Genomic DNA, 18,997 nt, shown 5'->3' on the forward strand with positions numbered 1-18,997 from the left:
GGGGGGGGGGGGGGTGGTCGTGAGAGTCGGCCACGTTAGACTGAGCTCAGTGATTGTCTTAGAGACTTTCCTTTTGTGGTGTATGTTGAATTCTTAATAGGATGAAGGCGTCCCTGAGGATTCTCGCTCGCCGACATACGCTGTTCTTGCTCTCCATGTACATAACCCTCGATGGGAAGGCGTTCCCTTCATCATGGAGGTAAGAAAGAATGCACCAGCCCTCTTCTTCCAAGTGCTGTCTTCTCTCTGTCGATTCCTTCTAAAAGTACACGGGCGCGTCTCTAGTCTTGTGTATAGGCGTTCTATATTGTTGTCTGTAGGCCTGTTTCTTCTATATTTGCGTTTGGTCAGACGAAGGGGGATGCTGCATGCGGTCATTCACTAAGCAGACAGGAGTGAAAGGCCAGGACAGTCAGTCGTTGAGGGGTGGCTCTCGGCCGTCAAATTCTCTGGAGCCAACCCGATGGCCTCGCTCTTTAGTGAATGTCTGGTTTCTTTTCTTTCGTCGGGATGTTTTTTCAGGTGTCTCATAGCTGTATATACAGCTGTAGGGCATGCAAGTGTCCTATGAGGGCCTAGGCACCACGTCCATTCAAGTGCATGCGTATGTATGTATATATAGGTATCTATCTATTTATATACACGTACATAGTCATATATATATATATACGTTCACTGACCTAAGCATGGATGTATATGTTTACTAGTCGATGAATGTGCCGAACCCGATACAGTCGTCTTGTATTCACACTACAGATGAAGCTCCTCTTGGGCTTTTGCTTTTTCTTCTTTTTCTTCGGAGGAGGAGGAGGAGGAGGTCGTCATCGTGTGTGTACGAATCAGTTTAATGGACACCCTGGGTATTCCCTCGTCTGAATTCTCGCCGTGTATGTATATGTCTCCATGTGTATGTAGAGAGATAGGCTATATCAGTCTTTCCTCTGATCATTCATCCTTTTGTCTCACCGATGTATGTCTTCAGGCAGGAAAAGCGATGGAGAAGAAAAGGGTAGAAGCGCGTGTGGTCTTCAAGAGCACCCCCGGTTTTAGAGGAGGCAACGCAATCTTTCCCGAGAACAGCCTTGTGATTGAGGTAGGTCTATAGAAATCTGTCGTCTATGTCTAGATCGATATCTCTTCCATTCACTCATCTCTTATTCTCGTCTTCTCATTGCATACCTCCTCTTAAGGTATCGGGTATGCCTCGATCTGTATGTGTATGTACACATAGGTGTTGCGCCCTTTGTTTCCTCCTTTTGTTTCACAAAGTCTAATCGCTTTCTGCTGGAGTGATGCCAATAGACGACAGTAACTACTGTCTCCTCTGATGCGGATCTGCTGCTCTTCGCTTGCAAAGAGTTCTTCCAAGCAATTGTGAGACAACACACTGGATCAGCTCTTTTGTAGTGTGGCAAGAGAAGAGGACAAGTCGTATCTACCATGTGTCTAGTTGTATGGAGAAGAAGAAAAGCTGCTCTTCGACACTCTCTCTTAGATATCTTGGGGATGGATTCATCACACATGCATGCATGCATGCATGGTTGACGGTGATACGTAGGGAGCGCATGAGTTTCGGTCGTAGTATTTTCCTTGCCTTTCCATTGTTGGTCTCAGTCGTTGAATGGCATACAGATGGGGTGATTTACATCGCCCTCTTGTTCTTTTTCTCGGCAGATCCAACCCGAGCATAAAATACGGCTCGAGGTGAATAGGAAAGTAGCAGGAAGTGGAACCGATCTAGAGTCTGGAAGTCTAAGCATGGACGGTGAGTTATGGCTGATGCTAAGCCCCCGGGGGGTGATACGATACACTCGTCACTGGACTTGTTTCTCTAACTTGCCCCGTGTCAGTCAGGATAGAAGGAATGCAAAGTCAACTCGTGTAGGCCTCCCAAGTGTACATACACCGGGATAAGAGCCGGAGTTACATGAAGTTGTCTCACTACTGAGTTAGGTAGATCGGCGGGGAGATGAGTTGTGGCTTCTTATCGGTGTACGAATGATAGGATTTGACGATTTTTTACCTGCCACAGGGCACCGCAAAGGATAGGATGATAGCGTTAGATCTCTCCTCAATTTGAAAGGGCTAGAACATATCGTCTGGCATGGCTGTCTTGTTGTTCGTAGTTTAAGGAGTAGTAAGAGATGATGATGGTGATGATGACGATGATTGGTTTTTTCTTCTATTCTATTATTCTCTTCACATAGACGAAATTTTCAGATGACGCCCCCCTCCCGTCGCGATGTTTCTGTATCAGAGGAGAGAGTCGACTGCTGCGTGAGTAGTAGTAGTAGTAGTAGCAGTAGTAGTAGTCGTAGTCGTTGGTGTTGTCGTTCGTCAGAATCGAGGGCGAGAGAATTAGCTGATCCTCCGCTCTTCATCGACGGCAGAAGAAAGCGTTTTTTTTCCCGTGGCTTTTTGTGTTCAAAAGCTCAGGCAGCAGCGGACGGGTGGGCCAGGGTATGAGTGGACGTTGACGACAGGCAGTCCATCAAAGAAAGCTTATCACGATAGTTTTCTCTTCAGTCTCCCTAGCGGTGTATTGCGTTCAGTAATCCGAGTACCTTCAGCAGGGGCAAGACACATGACACACTCAAGGTTGGCTCTGTTATCTTAGTTGGTACAGTTAAGAAAAACAGATTCAATCATGCATGTGCCGTTGGATGATCTGTTAGGGGTCATCAGCGGAGAGAGGGATGGCTCTGGGTAGGCTAATGGTGGTGTCTGGGCGGGGTGTTGTGTTCTGTCGTTTTGCAGTGAAGCCAGAATCGAAGCGCCTTCCCGATGCGTATGAGAGGTTAATTCTTGATGTGATGAACAGCGACAAAAGGAATTTCGTGCGAACTGGTGAGTACTTCGATAAGGTCTCGGATTGGTAGAAAAAGAGTTTCGATAAGGAACCCTCTCACACAGTCTTTAGACAGGCAGTTGGCCGCTGTTGGCTGCCCCAGTTTCTCAGTGTGTGTTTCGACGGATACAAGGTTATCGAAACCAGATAGCGTTGCAATTGAAAGAAGCTTGAGGTCTTTGTCTGTCTGAGTTCTACGGTTAGGCTTTGGAATGAAGGCGGCTTGTCAGGATCGTATGCTGCCTTCTAGCGGCGGTGGTTTCGGAGCTTCGCCCCGTCGTTGCGTGTGTTCATACTGAAGAAAATGGAGCTTTGTTAATGAACTCGGCGTGTGGCCATTATTGTCTTAGCCGGTAGTTTGAGATAACGATCCGGAATGTATACGCTTTATGGAGAAACTTGAGAATAGACAGAGACTTTTTAGCCAGGGCACACAAAAAACTCGTGAGTGGGAGATTCCCTAGTTAATGTCTTCCTACCTTACGCACGGGGAGGGCTACGTCCTCATGCACTCCGCGACGAAGGGAAAGTATCGGGTGTGCTTTCCGGATTTGTGCTCTCCCTATGTTCAGACGAACTTCGTGAATCATGGAGAATTTTCACACCTGTTTTGCAAAAGCTGGATGAGAAGAAGGTTAAGCCTTTGCCGTACCCGTTCGGGACCCCCGGTCCAGACGGCGCAGTTGGTACACTACGAAAAGCACTGGAGAAACCACGTGTCCTGCGCGGTAGTCCACACTCCAACGGCAAATCGCCGTCCAAGTTCTCGTTGAGGTCTACACTCTCGGGAATTGTAAATTAGCTGAAAAGGGGAAGGAGTAGAAAGGTGTCACGACAAACTCCTGTGCGGTATTCAATTGAAATGGTAAAAACTCACTACTTGACTCCGGACGATTTACGAGCGCGCCCCCTCCCTCTGGCTCTTGACCTGGGTGCTGCGGTGTCTTGTCAATCGGTGACAGGGAGCTTTTTTGTGTTAGGACTGTACAACGTCTCAGTCTTGACGTGTCATTACCGTTTCATGTGTCGACGTGGGAGTTTTTTTGTGTGTGCGAGACTGTACAAGCTTCCCACCTTAGGGTGACCTTACGGTTTCGTATGCGTGATAGACAGTTTCTCTCGGAAAAGCAGGCAAGGGCAACTTCGTAGAGGGAGTGCCCAGTAAGTCCGCTTTCGTGAGAAAGAGGGGACAAAAAAACCCGAGACTCCCCGCAACATACCTGAACCACCACCACTCGCGCCGGACAGGTGTGGCGATCGCCCATTCAGTACAGGGGTGCCTTCGGTCGGCAACGCCCTAGCGGTTACAGCGTAGAATCCCAGCGGACGCCTGAAGAAAGCTATCGACGAAATAGACCAGTGCGCATACACTGGCGATAGTGGCCTTCCCACGAAGCGTGAGTTGGGGTGTACAGCATCTGCGTCCTCCTGAAGAGAGCTACTGGCGTCGACACGAAACAGACCAGCTCACATACCCTGGCTTTAGAACCTTTCCACCAGCAACACGGAGCAGCAGTAGTAATGTTGTCTGTATGTCTGTGAATCACATCAGCCTCCTCGAAGCAGCTGTCCGACGAAAGGCTCATCGCCCTGACCTCATCTCGTGTCTTGGTGGCAGTGAGCCCGGCGACAGGGCTGCTATCCACTTTTTTACATGGGCACGTCATCCTCACGCAGTGAATGACGTCCCGAAAGTTCTCGCGACATAGAACCATGTTTCACTGCACTTGGCAAGGGCCACCGATTCTGCCCACCTAAACTTCCAGGTCCCCGGTAGGCGAATGACTCCCGCTCCCTATGTCATTCTAAAATCTACGGGGCACTGCTACATGGTATAATATGCTTTCCAAGGGGGAACGCACCACGACAGAACAGTTACCCTCGGCGCGACTCGACATGTTTTCTGGCCATAGGCCGTCGTATCACACCCTCACTGCGCACTCCGACGACTGCCTTCTGCGACCTGGAGTGAGCTTCACTTACACTCCGACGTACCTCGGTCACGGTGCGTACCGAGACGGTTGTGACGAACTTCACCAGCTGAAAAACACCAAACACGAAAGGAACCCCCGCTTGTATCGCTCCACTGATATAACCCCGTTCCGGATCCGCTCCCGGTTGCTGACCGCCTCTCAGCCACTCAGCCTCATTGTAACCGTGCAGTAAACCTAGGTATAGGAAACACAGGCCAGCAATCAAATGTCCCGTGGCTTTCATCCATGTCACAGCGGCCTTTGGCTTGCTCGGAGATTGAGGTCGGGACGCACCCCGGCCAGCGGATTGCTTGGCCTCTTTTCTTAAAGATGCAGTCTTCCTAGAGAGCCCGTCATGTGGATGAAAACGTCCCATTTCGGCTCTCGTTATCATGGCACGGGAGAGACTACGATTCGCGAACTCCGCAATGCTACATGTGCCACAAATGGCGCAGACGATCAGCGGACTCGTGCACGAGAAGAGACGAATGCAGCGACCCATGGACTGCTGAATCCAATAGAGACCAAACCCCCATTTGAACGTGCATTATACCAGGGGACAACCCTGATAAAAAGACAGCACATGAGCGGACCAGAGTTGTAAACAGAAAGCGAAGTGTCTATCTTCAGTTCCTCGAGGAGGAGGCGTCTTGCGCGTCGTCAAAAGGAATGTGGTTCTGCCCTAAACCCTCCGGGGGTCAAAGAGGAAAGGATTCCGATCTTCCACCTTATTGCTAGAGCGCCTTCATTTCTCTTTATGCTGGTTCGGATCGCCAGCTTGAAAAACCGCTGGTAACGCTCGGCTGGATTGATTCACTGCACTGTCGCGTCTCAAACACATATAGCGGCGTCTCCGTTGTACCACGGACGGGTAGAAGCACTTGGAAATACGTTTTTAGGGGAGACGAGCTAAATCAACGGTCACCGCGTACAGCTCGCACCTCCGGATTTCAGGATGCCGAGCAATAAAGCACAAACCTGACAGAAGGGTACACGTGGGCCGCCGTAGTCCCTATTGTAGACTCAGGCCGCGCCACGTGTCTACACTTGCATATATGTAGTCTGTCTAAAGAAACGATTAATTCCAAGAAGAAGGGGATCCCTCCACCCGCACAACTGTAGGAGAGAGCCTGCTGAAACAAAAATCGTTATCCGGCGAACCATCGAAGCAGCAGCTGCTTGAGGTCAGGCTTCAGAGGACATCTCTTCGAGCGTGGAGCTGCCCACCGACGACGACAAAGGGGTGGCTTGTCAAGACCAGCTGACGAAGAGCTCCGGTTCGGCGCGCCTGCTGTCGCATTACGTCTTCAACATGTAACGGGCTTTTATCATGATGTTCGCGAGTTTTCTCTAGTTTGCTTGCCCGAGTATCTTGCGACGTTCTTCATTTCGTCGCCGATGTCTACCGGTGACTCAGAGACATCCATCTCTCTCAGGTACGGTTATGTCGTCTTCGTCATTCGATCCATCGCGTCAACCGTCTGTAAGCCATACTCCCTCCCTATTCGTTAAGCTTTATTCGTACACTACCGTATAACAGCAAGGGTGCTGTCTTGTTCTTTTCCATCACTGTCTGAATGAAGCTTTTCAATCAGGGCTTCTCGACATTTTCACCGTCATCGAGCCCTCAAGGGTCGAGCTTCGCAAGACAGAGAGTTGGTGACCCCGAGGATCCGGGGACCTGCTACGAGTGAGAGTCATCCTTCCTCTTCTAACATGCCGCTTACTTGGTCTCCAGCCACGGTCTAAATAGTTTGTACTAGATGAATATAGAAGGATTTGCTGGCTCGGAGAGCAAAATGGGGATCGTCGGCGATACTCATCGATACTAACCTTTCTTGGGTGTGTCTACGTCTTGCTGTCACTGGCATGAGAGTCAAGATGCAGTTGACGACAACTTGCATTTGTCTCTCTTTAGCCAGCGAAAATCGTTTTTCTTTTCTTTGCCCCATGAAAGGCTATCATTCATAATTTCTTTTAGGTAGGACTACTACCACTGCTACGGTGTTCACTGCTGGTCGCCAACACCTTTGACCGGGATTAAGCCTTGAAGCGATCGTTGAGCTGAAGACGGTCTGCCAAGGTCTGTTGATATCTTTATTGTCAGAATCGGTCCAACATCATTCCCAACAATTCACAAGGTTCTTTCTTTCTTTTCGCCTCCGTTCCTTACTTCAGAGAATCTCGACATCGCTCACATATGCAAAAGGCCTTTTTCTTACGCGGTATGCAGCCATGCCCTTCTCCAGTAGCGGCGGCCGCAGGCGCTTATGTGGCCGTGACACTTTCCTCTCTTTCCTCTTCAATTTCTTCTCGTTCAATCTTTATCTGCAATACAGATATGAATCCTTCGCGCTTTCTCTCGGGAGAACCTCTTCCCAGACCACGGAATGGAATGAGAAAGGCGGCAAGATTCGCTCCGCCGTTCTCGGGGAAGAGGAGCTCTTGATTCCGATTGTCCGTGAGGGAAAATCGACTGCTGCGGCAAAGACAGATGATCGGCTCAGCCCTTTTTTGAAAAGCGACAATGTTTACAGCCAGGATATATTCCTGAAGCTTCCTGAAAGTCGCGGCGCCTCCGGTGTCTCAGGATCGGACTTCTTCCCAGCTGGGTATCATCATGACGCGGAAGATAGTGTAAATCACCTGATGGATTCTGTTCTAAGAGATGGAACTCCAAGGCACAACAACCCGATGGGGAGGCCTTTGGTTAGCAGTTTGCGACCGACTTCTACATTGCATGCGCCACTCGACAGGAAGACGCTCCCAAGACGGAGTTTTATGATCAATCCTTCGGATATCAACAAGAAGCGACCTGATTCTCATGGTCAAGTAGAATTCACTGATCCGAGACAAGACAGAGGACAAGGCAGAGATGCGACGGACTCTATGATAAAAGACAGTAGGAGAGAATTTCATAAGGATGAAGATGTCGGTGATGTGCAATCTGTCAGCCTTAAGGCCTCTTTTCTCTCTTTTGATAACAAAGAGGTCTTTGCTCATGATCTCAAACCAGCAGAGACCACTCTTCTTTCCTCAGAGGAGGAGGAGGAGAAGCCTCATGATAAGCATGCTATCCCCTATCATGGAATGGGGGTAGAAACCTTTTCCGCGTCTGCTAAGAATTCTCTCATTCGGAGAAAGAAAGGAGAAAACGACGAGGAGAAGGAGACGGCTGAGGAGAAGAGATCTCCTCTTTCCAATAGCGGTCCTCAGCCAGCTGAAGTGAGTCTTTACTTCCCATCTTCAAATCCAAAGAGTTTTTCTTCTTCTTTTCTGTCTTCCTCCGTCTCTTCCCATGCATTTGTCGATACCAGCAGTGATCTCCTGACTGATATGCCATTCATCATTGACGACCATCCACAGGAAATCGAGGAAGACATTAACGTCGCTACTGCTCTCTCTAGAGCTGGGCCTTTGAACGATGAAGCATCACCCCCTCCATCCAAGCGGCCTCGAGACAGAGGTCGTCGTAGTGGCCATGGTGGAGGTCATCCTAGGAATGCACGCCGTCGTCGGAGTGAAGGGGATGTCGATGCTGTGCCACAGGGTGCTGCAGGTGCTTTCGATGTTCGAACTGAGGGGAATGGAGAACCTACAAAGCAACGATCTCAGGGACAACGAGCTTCCCGGCCCCTTAGCCTGCATAGTCCAAATGACCCTCGTCAAAGTGACAGTGATATCTTTGCAAGGAAAGCTGATGAGCTCTTACAACGTCAAGAGGAGGAGAGTGGGACATCTCCACAGATAGGGCATGCAGGAGGAGGAAAAGGAGGTAGTGATCGCAGTCACAAAAGGAGTAGGGTATTATCACGCCGTGGTAATCTGGGAGGGGATACGAAAAAAGATCTTTTCACCGAATCAGCAGAAGAGCTTCTTCGGATTGAAGAATCAGGTCAGACATATCCTAGCCCACCTGGTCTTGTATTTCCTTCTCCATCACAATTCATGCGGCTCAACTTCTTCGTACCTGGAGAAGATCTCTCTATACCCACACCACCCCCATCTGAATCCACTGTCGTCGTCTCCGTCGTCCCTTCTGAAGACACAGGGAAGGGTCAACATGAATCTTTATCCAAGGAGACAGAAGCATCACAAACCAACTCCTCACAAGAATCCTCGCCTCCTACGTCTCACCCTGGAGAAAGCGCATCTCTTGAAGCCACTGTACCATCATCTCCCTCTTCTTCTCCCCTATCTCCCTCCCCTTCCTCTCCAGCGTCGGCTCCTCACTTCGAATCCTGGACGACCGACGAAATTAGAGCTTATGGAGACCAATTCTACGATGAAATGTCTATGCGCTTAGGGAGATATAAACGTGCAGCGGAAGCATCACGAAGACGTACAGCCCGTACAGAAGCAGATGAAGTCCGAGGGGATCCTTATAGCATCTATCTGTGCCAACAATTGAGACCTCTCAATGTCCCTTCACTCGATACTCCTTACCTATCACGATTAGGCCGAATGTTTCATCGTCTTGATCAAGCTCTTAGCCGAGCTACAAAGGCTATAAGCGTCACATCAACGAAGATTCTTCGCTGGCTCAAGAAGCGTCTCCAGTCGAAAGACGCAGGCAAGCAGAAGCAGAAGCAACCGGGAAAGGCAACCCTTTTTCTAAGGAAGTTAAGTGCTTATGTGACTGTGAAAGTGAAGTCGATTGCCACCAAGATTACAGCTCTGTTGATACGTTACATGCCGACAATCTTATTCTTCGTTCAGATCTTTCTTCTCATATCTGCATCTTCAGCTGTAGCTACAGGTCCCGGGATCTTGGCGATCATCGCTCTTGTCTCTTCCATAACTAGTCTCTTAGCATTTCTTGTCTCACAAGGAACCGAGTTGAACCAGCAGCAATTTGCTGGAGATATCTTTTCAAGTCTTTCCCCGAATGTCAATCTCCAAACCTTCGGACTCCTGTGGGCGGACGTTCGAGCGGAGCAAATCGTGCATACAGCAACAACTCCCCCCATGCCTACAGATCTCCATGCTCCTCCAACAGGAGACAGTGCAGGGAGAGAGTCTCTGGAAGAAGAAGAAGATGATCATGAATTCTTCGATTCTTCTTTTTTTTCTTCTCTCCGAACACGTGAAGCCCCCCCACACGATGAAGACTATGGTGATATGGTTGACGGGGATGGTCACCATAGCAGAAGAACCCCTATTCAAGCGTCGAGAAGAGACTCTTCTTCTTCGTCTGATGCTTGTGAGGGTTCCTCTCCCCCTTACTTAGATGAAGTCACAGCTGCTCTTCGAGCTGCGAACGAGATTCGTAATGCTCGAGATTCTCCCTCGTCAGAGGGAGTGTTAGGTCACGGACAAGAAGAAGAAGAAAAAGAGCAAAAAGAGAGAATCTCCTCTCAGAGAGGGAGAAAGTTGGTGAGAAGGAGAGCAAGACGGATAAAGAACACCTCAAGTTTGAAAGCAGACCAAGGAAAAGAAAAAGGACAAGGTATGCCGCCTTCTTCCTCTCCAGAGCGTGAAGAGGGAAGAAGGGGGGGAGACGACGAAGTTGATGGAGGGAGACGTAGGAATGAGGGAGGTGAACGTGGCAAGCAAGAAGGAGGAAGGGCATCTAGACCTCCGAAGACAGAGGAGCAGCTTCTTAGAGAGAGACTCGAAGAAATCCGACAAAGAATGAAAGAAAACTTGACTAAAGTCACACACAAAGAAAAGATGGAGAGACGTAAACAAAGGATCAAAGAGACATGGGAGGAGAAAAGGTTCAAAGGTGCAGGCGTTATTCTCTTAACAGCCCTAAGAATGATGTTTAGCTCTGTTAATCGTGGAGTTCATCTTCTTCTACGTGCTTTCGGATCTGCTTGGACTTATGTTGTCGTAAGTCTTCCTCTCTTACCATCTATAGGCATGCATAGAGAGAGAGAGAGGCATCGATAGAAAACACCTGGAGAGAATAGACGAGAGAAGAGTCATCACATCGCATACTTCAGTCCTCGCATCTTCTCCCCTCTCATTCACTTCATTTCACTGTAGCTCTATGAATCTAGATGTACATGTTGTATATATATATATATGTAGAGACGTATGCAGGGGAAGAGGGGAGAGAACATAGATAGATGGATAGATAGAGGTAGATGTGTGGATAGATGTATACGTATAGATGTGGTGTATAGATAGGGAGAAGTGGTCTTTTCAGTTTCTCTTCTTGACGAGGGGGAATTTCCCGCGTTATGGTGAGAAGTCTCTCACTCTTCTTAAGATCAAAAGACCAAACTGCGAGCTAATCATTCCTCTCTTCTTTCACTTCTCTTGAGAGAGAGGAGAACAAGCGACGATATGGGGAGTCATGCAGGTGGTAGAAGAAGCAGTCATATATACATGTCTATGTGTGTATACATCTACTTCCTGAAGAGCTTCACACACACACGCCTATGTATCTTTGACTTCACCCTCAGCTAAGAGATGGAGTATGTAGTGATCTTGATGTCCTTGTCTCTATAGAACGATCCACATGAACTCTCTCTTTATAGAAACTAGATTCTTTCTCTCGACTCTCTGCATGTCTCTCTCAAATGTGCCGTCTCTTCTTCTCTTCTCTCCCCGTCTCTCATCTGCAGCCTCTCCCCTACGCAGTGATGGTGCGATCCCCTACATACACACCGTAGAAGAGTCTTGGAGGAAGGTTGTCGTTCTAGAATCTTCTTTATCTACCTATCTTTCTGGAGATTGACTATCCACTCGCGGATCTATCTCATCATCTCTTAGCTGCTCTTCTCTTCTTTCTTATCGCCTGTGGTTCTTCTTTCTTTTCTTTTTCTTCTTGGTCCTTTCTGTAGGATATTGCTTTGGCGAAGGCCATCCGATTCCTTCGCATGCTGAAGGCTTTTCAGAAGGTAGCGCGATTCTTTCAGCGGTTTCAAATCGCTTTGAAGTGGCTGTTCGAGAGGGGGCGTTTCTACTATGACTTCCTTGATCCTTACAGAAATTTTATCTCCTTTCTCGTTTCGAAGCAAGAGCTTGTCGGGCAGCTGCTTAAAGGGACCCTAGTAGTCACGTCACAGGGAGGAATGCTCTTCCTAGCTACGCTTCTGTGGACGGTGACAAAGCCTTTATGGTCATGGTATTTAACACGTCAAGGCATGGAAGATGCTGAGATTGCAAGAAGAGCAAGAGATGAACTCTCTGAGAATGCGACGGCTTATCGAACGTTTCTACTTGGATCTGCCGCATTGAAACCCACAGGAGAATCGTAAGTCAACTTCTTCTTCTTCTTCTCGCTTCTATCTCAGTCACTGTCGTCCTTTCTCTCTCTTTCTCCCGACACAGGGGTTCTGTTGAATGGCTCTTTGTCGAAGAAAAGAAGAAAGAGAGGACACTTCTCTCTCTCCTTAGTGTTCTGAATCTCTGGAATGATGAGACCGAGATGAAGGAGATAGATAGATAGATTAAAGGTAGATAGACTGGAGATAGACAAATAGATACAACAAGAGATCTTCATGACCACCGTAGATCAAGAGACACAGTGAGAGAGTGTGTGTATGTTCTTAGTAGAAAGAAAGTGAGAGAGAGAGAGAGAGACTGCTTGGTCATGTGTATGAAGAGGGGAGAGAAAGGAAAGGAACTGTCGAGATGAAGCCGGGTTGATAAAAAGTCACGAGGACTGAGAAGAAGTGAACATTCCTGCTGTCCTACTGTCCTTTCTCTGTCTTCAGTCGTGGGGCTCTTCTCTCTAAGTTATATACATATACATCACTGTCTTCTCCTCTACACCTGTCTCTCTACCCCTGACCGATCTGAACTTTTTGGGGAGAGACAGTAGTGGCCTTGTTTGGTCGTCTTCTTGAAAGGGATTTCTTTCTTCCACATCTTGCTTCGTTCGCCTTTCTTCCTTCCGTCGACCTCTCCTGTACTTATCAGATATAACTTCTTCTTCTTCTCGTAGGTGCGATGCTACCGCCACCGTGATGGATATCTCACGACAAATAGAATGCAAACTGCTTTATCTCTTTCTCTTCTTTTGCATCTCTCCGTCTCTTAGGCTACAGGCGCCCTTCGAATTCAAGGATATCTCTCAGACGCAGCTCACTGAAGTCATGTTCGTAAGTCTACTGTTTCTTGCATTCAGTAGTCAATAGGAAAGGGGAAGCAACAAGAGAAGGAGTAAGAGACAGCCTAAGAGAAGCTACGTGTTCTGGGGTGTAGCACACTCTGTCATACATATATAGAGAGAGAGAGGGGGAACAAACGTGACGTCTAGATGAGGGTCATACATATCTATATGTATACATGTATAGAAAGGGGAAAGAATGAGGATGTATGTGTATGTGAGGATATGATATACCTCTTGTTCATAATAAGATCGATATGACTTTTGATATCTTTTCTCTTTTCTGTGTATTTATGGTTTACATGCTTTGGACAAAGTCCCTCTGTCTTCTCTTCTTTGCTTGGTACATTTCTTCTGTCCTTTCCTCTTTCTTTGTGTCTCTCTGTCTGGGCTCTACCTCTCCCTCGCGTTCTTTCGGTGTCTCTATATAGATCGTCTCCTGTAGTCCATGAAGATCTTGAGATGTCGAGGGGTGAGCTGAGCCTAGGGTGACACAATAGCCTTGTATTCTCATGCCTTTCGATACGCAGATCAACTAGACTGATCATACGTCCACCCCCCCAGCATCAGCCTGACCCATCTGTCTTTCCCTTCTTCCACAGTGGTATGTAGAAGCTTCAGCGAACATATAGAGTCACTTATATGTGTATACACGTACATACAGATCAAACAGATAGATCTGAGATAGGTAGATTAAAGATAGATAGACAGATTGAAGATAGGTAGATAGATGAATAAAGGAACGCATTCTCATCGGTGAGAATTAGATAGGCATGGTATTTTCCCCCCTTCCCTTCTATCCTGATTTCTCTGGCTCAAGAAAAACCAACTCTGTAGTTACACTTCACATAGCCTGGCCTTTCTCTCTCTCTTCTTTCCTCTTGGAGTCTTAAGTTCATTCAGTCTTGAATTGCCAGCCACACTACTTTCCCGCTTCTTCGTATCTGATTCCTCTGTTCCTCTTACGGACAAATTCCACGTCGTTCTATCGTATGCTCGGCTTCTTCATTTTCTTTTCCTCTCTTCCGTTCTTTCCTCTTCCTTTTCTCTCTCTCTCTCTCTTCTCTCCTCCCATCGTCGTCTTTGCTCTTTGCGTCGTCATTCTTCTTCTTCCTGTTCAGTTTATGACCTACCTGGAGACGTACAAGATCCCTCATCTTCCCGACTCGAGTACTTTAGTTGATATGTCGCCTTTAGAGTCTTTTAATGTCTACGGGAGAATCCGTGCACTAAGAGAGTTCATGGATCGTCTATCCGAGGAGGACCGTCAGAGGTTCTCATCTGTCTTTACTGCTTTTCAAACATGGGACTCCGAGAAAAGCCTCAACAACGCGCATGCAATTCTCATGAGAAATATACAGCACTGTGCTCTTCGCTGTAAGATTATCAGTCAGTTCTTCTCTTCATTTGATAGGAGTAGGAGGGAGATCGCCTCCCCGACCGGTCGGTCTCTCAGAGTATCTGTATCAGTACGCATATCTATCGACCTATCTGTCTATATGTGTGTATGTGTATACCGTCATACACCTAACGTTATATATAGAGTCGTCTTTCTACTTTAGATTGAGACACTAGACCTAGAGAAAGAGAGGGAGAAAGAAAGAATGAAAGAGAAGGCTAGTCAGTAGTAGTGTGGAACGACGACGTGGTGTGCTGCTGATGTGCACACTTACTTCTGGATGCATCTCGTTTCTGATAGAGGCCATTTTGATAGATAGGACCATACCTCCTTAGATGGAAGGAGAGGACAAAGAAAGAAGGGGACGCGCTTCCAAAGAATCTCCGTTTTCTGATCGAATCAAGCAAAGAAGTGGAGCTGCCACCTCTTCTTCCATATAGTTTCTCTCGTCTTCGATATCTCTTTTTAGAAGAGGGTGTATAAATGCGTACCCATATAGATAGATAGACAGACAGGTGTCGGAGAAGTAGTACAAATAGTTAGATGGTTGCTTTCTATATCTATCTGGATATGGCCTTTTTGTCAAACCTGGGCTTGTAGCTGTAAGGGTGCATGCTCTCTGGATGCTTGAATCTCTTCTTCACTCTGTCTTTGTGTACAGTCGAGAGGTCTTCTTTCTCTCAGAGAACTCCTATACCTCTCTGCATGCACACATAGACGCATATACATACATCACTCACACTCAGGTGGAATTTTAGGGGTAGATGATCGCCGAGCGGCTACCTCTCTCCTTGGAGAAGGAGAGACGAGGTGCCCGTCGTCGTTCACCCCACTTTGAGAAGTTCGTAAATAAGGTATGCGAATGGAGACGTGCCTTGAATATCGTCTTTCTTTCTCTCTCTCTTTCTTTTTCTTTCTTTTCTTCTCTGCTGCTTCTCCAGACGGAGCTTCAGCCTTCAAGGATGAGATAAAAAAACAGTATTATCGCATGCAGTCACGTGGCCGGAAGGTCCGTAAGAAGGGCAGTTGGTTCATAGCGCTTGCACCACAGGAGCGACTTGTCCTCGCTGAGAAACTCCATCGGGCTATCGCTCGTCATGGTGAGTGAGTGAGTGAATGAAAGAGTGAGCTCCCTGACCAGGGTGTCTCTCTGCAGTTGTGTCTCTAACTTCTTATTGGTCTATCGATATCTCTCTGTAAGGGGGAGAGGTGCCTGCATGACTGGATTGATTACGTGGTGGGCTGGCCTAACAGGAGACATACTTATCTCCTTCTTACCGTGTGGAATTGAGGTGGAATCTTATCTATACATTCCGCAACTGCTCAACTTTTATATGATGATAAAAGAGACCAGATCTATCTCTCTTACGATATTCTCATTGTCTCTTCAACACATGCATTCCTGTAACGCGTGCTTCACTTCTCTTATGTGTCTTTTCTCAAGAGTAAGCAGCTTTCCTCTCTATTACCGGGCTAGCTAGCTAGCCATCCGAGTAAAGGCCTAGCTAGCTAGCAAGCTAGCTAGGCCTTTACTCGGATTTGGAGATCTCCCAAGGTTGTATGTGTGAAGAACTGCCGCGGGGTCGTACATATGCAGGCCTCTTTCTTTGGCGAACGCAGACAGAGACACAAGACATCACGGCTCCTACAGGTTAAGGGTAGCACATATCGATGTGTGACATATGTCTCGATATATATATATATATATGTTTTCAACAGCCCCGTTCCGTAGTGTAGGCTGCCTGGGCCATCCTCCCCTAGCCTCTGTGCAGTCGCTGGCTCACGTGCAACGACTTCAGACAAACGATGAAGACGTTCATGAAGAGTTAAACAAGGAATGTATAGACATACATGTATATAGAGAGAGATAGCATAATAGCCAGACATTGTTGGTCGTCATCCGAGAGTTTCTGTAAAAGGCATCGGATAGGTCTAGATGTGCAAGAGACGGTTTTGTCGTTACTTATCCAGTTAAGGAGACAAGACGGGACAAGGCGGGAGTGTCTATCTTGGACGAGCGGAATTCCTCTTAAGAAGAATAAGATACATGGGGATATCTATACATATGTAGGCATACGTGTTCCTGTATGAACTTCTTCTTTAGAGGATGAAGAAAATGGATTCCCACCGAATAGCCCCGGGGAGAGTTATCTCCATTCCACTTTTCATTCCTATTTCTTTCTTCTTCTTGCTCTCTCTCTGTCTCTCTTTCCTTCTTCTGTGTTTTTTTTCTTCTTCTTGTATGATGATGCTGATGTGTATGTTGTATGTATGCCTATGTCTATTTCGTTTCTTTCTCTCTTTCTTTCTTTCTTTCTTGGTCTTTCTTTTCAGCCTCGGCAGTGTCAGACCACCTTCAGATACGTAATGTGATTTCGAAGACGCTCTACGACATTACAGGCAAAGTTGCAGATGAACGCTTGATAGTCTGGCTTGCCGCTCTCACTCAGCATGTCGCAGTCACCGTCATGGCTAAGGAGATTGTTCGTAAGTCTCCATCTTCTTCGATTCAACTCTTTCTCTTGTCCCCAATCTCTTCTTCTCTTCTATGACTCGTTCGATCAGAGATGCAAAGAGACAGCACAGGGTTTGGGGATAGAGGGATATCTATCTAATGTAGAGACAGAGAGAGAGAGAAAGAGAGAGTAGGCCATTTGGTTGATATGGAACTAACAGCGTTTACTGTGTCTCTCTCTAGTAGGGGTCCTCTAGGAGATGTGAGAGGAGAAGGGGTTTCTTTCTCTTTTTCATCGTCCTGGCGCAAGCAAGCTCCCGTCATATCTTACATGATGGCTGAAATGACGCTTGGACGTCTTTAAGATTCTGCTCCGCTTCGCTTTGCGTTGTCTCAACCTCTCTCCGAGTCTTGAGAAGGCGCTAGGTGGTCCTCCCCCCTTGAATCTTGACATCCCTATGTACATGTGACTATGTCTTCGAGTGCCTGTCGTATGTGGAATGTGCTGCAGATGAAGAAGCAGTGGTCGGGTAGGTCGTCTGCCTCAAGCTCATACATAGCTTTACAGTTAACATAAGAGTTGAAGTCAGAGATCATCTTCACTTGGGAAAATTCTTCATTCCTGTCTCCGACTGCCTTCTCCTTTATCTATCTTTTTCCTCCTCTATTACTGGGCGTCATCCTTGCTTACACACACATGTACATTCATAAGGATCATATGTTTCTTATCTCCAAGTTTCTCTGGATATGTTCTTTTTCTTTCTTCCTTGTTTCTCTTTCTTTCTCTGTCTCTCCATGTATAGTTCGACTTTATAAAGGAGATCGACAGGTCGTTGATCCGTATTCTCTACGGGTTTCGCCTTTACCTGTCGATCAGCTTTCTACGACAAGGGAGCTTCAGTCGACTTTAAGACGTCTTTTCTCTGTGCGCCATTCGGAAGATGTTCTCCGTGGCCTTATAGGCGAAATCTCTGACGAAGAAGCGGAAGATGAAGATCTCGGAGAACTTGAGAGGTCTTTTCTTATAGAAATGAATACAGATGGGGAATCTTCTCCGGAGAGATCACGTCCAAGGAACTTCTTGTGGCGGCGAAAGAAGCGTCAGGTCGGTCAGAAGGGACCCCTTATTTGCCCTGTAATCGAACCTATTGTGAACATCCGGAGAGATGTACAAGAAGGCTCTATTACGTTTCTTGAAGAACCTCCTCACACTGAAGAAGGAGAAGAAACAGAAGAGACGGGCGGAGAGAGTGATGCTGAAGGGGGTGGCAGGGGGGATACCCTTTCCGTTACCTCTTCTTCTTCCTCTGCTCGGTCTTCATCCTCTAGCGACAGTTCAAAACCGGAGGCCTCCTTATGTGCAAAAGCGGCCGCAAGACTCTTCATGAAGCTCCAAATGAACTCTTCATTCATGATGAGAGTTCGACAGGAAGTCTTCGGAAAGTCTCCCGATATCTGTGCCTCTTTCACGTCTCCTGGTAAGGTATATCATAGAAGGCTTTCGAGGAAGTAAGATAAATGGAAAGAGAGAGAGAGAGAGGAGAACACCTAGATAACTCAACTACTAGTAACCCCCCTCGAGTTCAAATGGAAGGATAACTTCTTCTTGTTGTCTCTTCGATTCTTGCTTCTCTTTTTCTTCCTTGTCGTCTCTGTGGACTTTATTCTTTTCATCATGCATCTTGGGTCGTTTTCCTCTCTTTCTCTCATTCTCTCTCTTTGTTTCTCTTCTCTATTTGTCTCCGACGTCCAATCTTTCAAAGTACAACTTCTCACGTGGGATGCTCTTGAAGAAGGAGAAGCGAGGATGAGATAGAGAGAGAGAAGAGAAGATAAAGGGGGTGACACAATGAAGAAGAAGATTCGAATTATCCAGTAGTTCCTCACTTTGTTAAGGTAATAGTCGAACGGCGACTATAGTTAGCTAGCTGGTAGGTGACTTGGGTGAGGCTATGCTGTACATACACTTGATGATGATGATGAGGCTGGTTCCTGGTAGGAACAAGTCACCGAGAGATACTCGATTTCCTGAAAGAGGGGCGAGAGTAGCGAGGCGGATGTGTGTCTTGATGAGAGTGAAGAAGATTCCTTATCGAATGATAGCCTTCTTTTCTATCATCTACGTATAGAGACATAGATAGAGCGATGTATACCTAGATATGCACATGCGAAGTGAGGGAGGGTTGCTTTCTGGTGTGTCCTTGTTTGGTCCTGCTGTCATGTTCATCTTCTCGCAGCAGTATGTGACTCTCCTCGA

The 18,997-nt window shown here is 47.2% G+C and overlaps 3 protein-coding genes across 3 annotated transcripts in view; 2 read left to right on the forward strand and 1 right to left on the reverse strand.

The window, feature by feature from the left end:
• Positions 1-24: 24 nt before the first annotated feature.
• CSUI_000178 (glucose-6-phosphate 1-dehydrogenase) lies at positions 25-3,960 on the forward strand. The gene is made up of 5 exons (XM_068060412.1): positions 25-199; positions 983-1,093; positions 1,675-1,765; positions 2,758-2,847; positions 3,421-3,960. Exons 1-5 carry the CDS (start codon positions 194-196, stop codon positions 3,648-3,650), a joined length of 528 nt encoding a protein of 175 aa, XP_067927610.1. The 5' UTR covers positions 25-193; the 3' UTR covers positions 3,651-3,960.
• Positions 3,961-4,576: 616 nt separating this feature from the next.
• CSUI_000179 (uncharacterized protein) lies at positions 4,577-5,994 on the reverse strand. The gene has a single exon (XM_068060413.1). The coding sequence runs from the start codon at positions 5,321-5,323 to the stop codon at positions 4,724-4,726; it is 600 nt and encodes a 199-aa protein (XP_067927611.1). The 5' UTR covers positions 5,324-5,994; the 3' UTR covers positions 4,577-4,723.
• A 229-nt stretch (positions 5,995-6,223) lies between these two features.
• Positions 6,224-18,997, forward strand: part of CSUI_000180 (uncharacterized protein) — a gene marked incomplete at its 3' end in the record, with an annotated part of 14,166 nt that continues 1,392 nt past the window's right edge. The window contains exons 1-7 of the mRNA XM_068060414.1: positions 6,224-10,656; positions 11,616-12,028; positions 12,818-12,878; positions 14,008-14,263; positions 15,227-15,385; positions 16,620-16,772; positions 17,544-18,218. Of these exons, the coding sequence (XP_067927612.1) occupies positions 7,057-10,656; positions 11,616-12,028; positions 12,818-12,878; positions 14,008-14,263; positions 15,227-15,385; positions 16,620-16,772; positions 17,544-18,218 (5,317 nt within the window). The remainder of the gene's footprint in view (positions 10,657-11,615; positions 12,029-12,817; positions 12,879-14,007; positions 14,264-15,226; positions 15,386-16,619; positions 16,773-17,543; positions 18,219-18,997) is intronic.

The sequence above is a fragment of the Cystoisospora suis genome (assembly GCF_002600585.1).
Source record: "Cystoisospora suis strain Wien I chromosome Unknown contig_73, whole genome shotgun sequence".
In the NCBI taxonomy this organism is placed as follows: Eukaryota; Apicomplexa; class Conoidasida; order Eucoccidiorida; family Sarcocystidae; genus Cystoisospora; species Cystoisospora suis.

Bases quoted from the DNA above. Each gene is read 5' to 3' on its own strand.
- CSUI_000178 (XM_068060412.1), top strand. The intron at 1,766-2,757 runs GTGAGTTATGGC...GTCGTTTTGCAG, and splicing joins TGGAAGTCTAAGCATGGACG to TGAAGCCAGAATCGAAGCGC. The intron at 2,848-3,420 runs GTGAGTACTTCG...CCCTATGTTCAG, and splicing joins AAGGAATTTCGTGCGAACTG to ACGAACTTCGTGAATCATGG.
- CSUI_000179 (XM_068060413.1), bottom strand. From the start codon at position 5,323: ATGGGTCGCTGCATTCGTCTCTTCTCGTGCACGAGTCCGCTGATCGTC.